This window comes from Chrysochloris asiatica, unplaced genomic scaffold (genome assembly GCF_000296735.1).
Source record: "Chrysochloris asiatica unplaced genomic scaffold, ChrAsi1.0 scaffold00007, whole genome shotgun sequence".
NCBI classification, from domain to species: domain Eukaryota; kingdom Metazoa; phylum Chordata; class Mammalia; order Afrosoricida; family Chrysochloridae; genus Chrysochloris; species Chrysochloris asiatica.
In genome coordinates, this window is record NW_006408525.1 from 27328372 (window position 1) to 27332909 (window position 4538).

Here is a 4538-nt window from a genome sequence, read left to right on the forward strand (position 1 = left end):
TTAGCTGAGAGAGGCCTCAGCAGTGCTATCCAGGGCTGTCTCAGGATGGGGCTGTAACCATTCTAAAGGCCAGATCTGCACACGCAGCAGAACCCCCATGCAAGGCCTGACTCTACTTTGCTCCATGTTCAGCATGAGGCCCCTCCCCTCCCCCTTCTGGCCTCTGTGTCCCCTCAATAAAGGCACAGGTCTGGACTGGGTGGCCTCAGAGTCCTTTCCTTCCAGTTCTAGAAATCCTATGACTTTTCCCCTGCCCATGAGTCCCCAGGATTGTCAGTACTGGGAAATATCCCTGCCCTGCCCCTTACAAGCTAACAGCTTAGGCCCTCTGAGCCTCAGTTTGCTCTTCTGTAAAAGGGGAGGACATACCACCAGCCACAAAGAAACAGTCTTGAAGGGCCTGAGTTGGCTCAGGTTCAACAGTGAGCCCACCATTCTCCATGGCCAGCATTGACCCTCAGTCCCCCGCTACTCCTTTCCAATCAAATGGCCTCTCACTTGCCTCCTCATCAGCCCTTCACTCTGGGACCTTGCTGTCTCCTCGCCACTCCCACACACCCCAATACAAGTGTCCTACATTCCTCGCCACTCCCACACACCCCAATACAAGTGTCCTACATTCTTCGCCACTCCCACACACCCCAATACAAGTGTCCCCCACTCAAGCCCACTGCCCTTACCCACTCACTTGTAAACTGTGGGGTGCATTGCATGACCCTTAAGCCCCTCATGGGTCTCAGATTTCCCACAAGAAAAGCATCCATTCCCCAGTTTCCTCCATGGGTCTACACATTGCAGGCAGGGCTTGGCAGCTTCCTCCACTCTGACCAGGAGAGGGAAGAGCGCAAAGACTCTCTGGTCTCCTGACACCCTTGGGGGTGCCCAGAGCGCCTTACATGTACTGCAGAGTTCTGAGACATGGGCACCATTCCTTCTAACAGGACAAGGGACTTCCCAAGTCACCAGTCAACAGAGGAGCTGGAATTTGAACCCCTGTTCATCTGCTCCCCAGTCTGAGCCTTAGTACCACCTTGTTGTGGTTGTTGTTGTTAAATGCCATCAAGTCAGTCCCAACTCATACCGACCCTGTCTAAGGATTCTGAGGAGCGGCTGGTGAGTTTGAAGTACTGACCTTGCGGTTCAATCTGACCTTATAGTCCAGTGCTTATCCTACAGTGTCACACCAGGACTCCGTTACTACCCTGCACCCCTCCAAACTTGGTGTCATCCAATCCATTCCAACTGATGCTGATCCCATGCATTACAGAGCACATCTACTCCATAGGGGTTTTTAGCTGTAACCCTTATAAAAGCAGATCACCAGGCCCTTTCCACAGTGCCACTGGATGTGTTTGAACTGCAACTCTAGCTTAGAAGTCACCACATGGTGACCTTACAAACATGTCTCAAATTTGCGTCATTTTCTTGATCATTGAATTAACTCTGTCAAGTGACAAGGGCAGAGGGAGAACCAGCAAGAAGGAGTGATCTGTCTAAAGTCACTCAACTTTACACTGTGGAGGCAGGACTAGAACCCAGAGCCCCAGCTCTCTCCTGTCTCCCAGAATGCCTTGCAGGCAGGGACCAGATCTGACTGATTCTCACCTACCTCCCTGGAGAATTCAGTGGGCATGACCTTGGCTAGAAAGCCTGACTGAATGCTGAAGGGAGGGTTGGGGGGTCTGTGGGGGTGACAAGGCCACAGTCCTTGCTCCTCGGAGCCTCTGCTGTGGTGACAGGAGGCAGGCAAGGGCTTGCCTCAGTTTGGGCTCAGCTGGGGTCCAGCACCAGGAACCCTGAGGCAGGCATCCTTCCTCTCAGTACAACCAGGCTTTGTACGGCCACAGTGTGTCCCTGTGCCTACAGTGCCCAGAGGCAGAAGCCAGGCCTGCAAGGGAGAATTTCATACTCTCTTCCCTCTCCCCCCAAATGAGCAAAGGGGGTCTTGGTCAAGAGCCCCACCAGACCTGGTCCAAGCACAGACTTAACATCTTGAGAACTGGAAATGGCCTTCTAGGTTACCCAACCAGAGAGGGTGAGAGACCTACCCACAGTTAAACAGCATGGAAGTGAGAGAGCACAGACTCAAACCTGGCTCCAACTCCCAGACCAAGGTTTACACCCAAGCTCTCAGTGGAGTTTCTGGGTACCCTTCCTTCTCCAACAGCTGCCAATTGGATAACTGCCCCCTATCCCCACCCCACTTCTGGAGGAATCAGGGTGGGATCACATGGTCCCAGGACTGGAGATCTAGGGATCTTCTCCAGCTAAGACACTAACCAACCCACCAAGCTTTCAGTGGGCACAGAGATCAAGCCCCACCAAGTACGTGCCCAGCACTCAGCCCCAACCCCAGAAGAATGAATCATTGACCCAGGACAGCAGTCAGGAAATGAAGGGTTGGATTTCTGGAACAGGCCTAGGACCTGAAGGGGCTTGGTCCACTCTGCCACCCTATCCCCGGCCACAAGATGCTTTGAAGGTGAGCATGACCCTGCTCTGGGCCTCAGCAGTGGAGGAGAGGCTACCCACCTAGCCCTGACCTTCCAAGCAGCCTGCTAGAAGCAGCTCCAGCCAGGCCTCGAAGAACCCACATTGGCAGAGAAGAAGTAGGACAGTTCCTTGGTATAGGCAGTGTGCACCTGCCTTGGATTGCCAATAGGCAGATCTGCTAAGCTGAGCCTGGTGGGCCCAGAACTCAAACCCCCCCGGGCTGCTCCCCTCCAGCAGTGTGTTCCCCCACCCCTGCCTTCTTCTGCCTTTCTTTACCCCACCCCATCTTGGGTATGAGATCATCTCAAACAGGTTGGCTGAGAAATATTATTGGCCAATGCCAGGCCTTAACTTGCCATGAATCCAAACCTGGCTGATCATCAGCAACTCAATTCAGAGCCTGGTTTCTGCTCCCACCCATGGCATTAGCCTGGCCATTGGGGATGTTTTACAAGCACCTAAGGAATTCCAATGGCCAGGCAGGCTGGGCAGCAGGAGGCAGCCATGGTGTTGGGGCTGAGGGGGGTGAGGTAGGAGAGAAGAGCAGGAGGCTGAGGGGAGAAAGAGGATTCTGCAGGGCCTCAGCCACAGACTTCCAGACAAAATGAGGGAAGGGAAGAGCCCCTAGGGGCCAGGTCACAGGTGTTCTCTGAACTTCAGCCTCCTACTCTGGGAAGTCAGAATATCAGCACTAGTCCCCATGCATGCTGGGAGGACTGTTGGTGACACCAATAAAGCACCTAGCACTGACTGATGGCTATCACTTCATTGATCCAGGTATTTCTGTAGCACCTACTATGTGCCAGGCACTGTATGTGCACTCAGACTCAGTAAGACAGACTGTGTGCAGTGTCAGGGGGAGAAGGGACCATCTATACAATCTGAACACTGTATGATCAGATCGTGGTGGAATACAGGGGCCTTCAGGAAAGCAGAGAGATGCAGGCTCCCTAGGGATGGCCTGCCTTTGCAGGTCCTCTCCCCTTCCAGATGATTGGTGTCCCTTCTGAGGGTAGGAAGCACATGGCTCAGTCAAGTGCAATGATAGCTGCAGCTCTGTGTCCAGTGGCAGAGATGAAGTCCCGTAGCCTGACATAGCACAAGGCGGCATGCTACATGAGGCCATGGGAGCATCATCCGTCCTGCTCTCCACCCAGGCCCAGAACACGATGGAGTTCCCAGCACAGGTGTCACCATCTGTCCTGCTGCCCAGTCTGCCCTCCAGGGTATGGGTGTGACTGAGGAAGAATTACAGGAATTGGCTACCACAGGTCTGGGCCTGGGTAAGAGAAGTCTGTTCATCATATCAAAATGGGCATTTGCAGACTTGGCAGCTCCCGCCTTGCTGATGGAGCCATGAAACATACTGGCAGCAGCGAGGTGGAGCGAGTCTGAAACTGTGGCTCCCCCCACAGATTCCCCTCAGCTCAGTCAGCATGCCTGGGCCCTCATGGGGTGCCCTGGACAAAGTCTCCTAAGCTCCCCACATCACCCTCAAGGGGATCACGGCTCTGGGTCAGTCTGTCTCCTGATCACCAGTCATTGCAAGATATAAAGCACCCTCCACCCAGTTCACCCAGATCACTCTTCACTCTGGTGATGACCCTGGACCTCCAAGTCACTAGTGAATGTCGAAGGACTCCACCCCCATCCCCTCCCAGACCACCCATTTCTCACTAGGGCCCACACACACACAATGGCCATGACAAAACTGCATTCCACATTTCAGTCAACAAGCTTTATTGGGAATCCAGCAGGGACATGTGGGTAAGGGGCTGAAGCAGGCAGGCAGAGTCCAAGGAGGTTGGAGACTGCAGGGTGGAAGGGGGGCTGGCTGGAAGGTCTGATGGACCTGCTCTCGGGAGGAGATGACCTTACCGTCCTGGACCTCCTCCACAATGGTACGCACCTGGCGTGTGGTCACAGCTGCGGGAGAGACAGTCACTCCAGGATGAGCAGGGTCAGCACCCAGGCTCCCTGAGCAGGGCCACCTCTCTCCCCAAGACCCCTCCCAGCAGGTTGGTATGAATGCCTCTGCTGGACCT

At 54.3% G+C, this 4538-nt stretch overlaps 1 protein-coding gene across 1 annotated transcript in view; it reads right to left on the reverse strand.

Moving 5' to 3' along the window:
• Window positions 1–4222: 4222 nt before the first annotated feature.
• The window catches only part of LOC102812572 (keratin, type I cytoskeletal 17-like), a 2623-nt gene continuing 2307 nt past the window's right edge, over window positions 4223–4538 (reverse strand). The window contains exon 2 of the mRNA XM_006833694.1: window positions 4223–4299. Coding sequence (XP_006833757.1) covers window positions 4223–4299 — 77 coding nt within the window. The remainder of the gene's footprint in view (window positions 4300–4538) is intronic.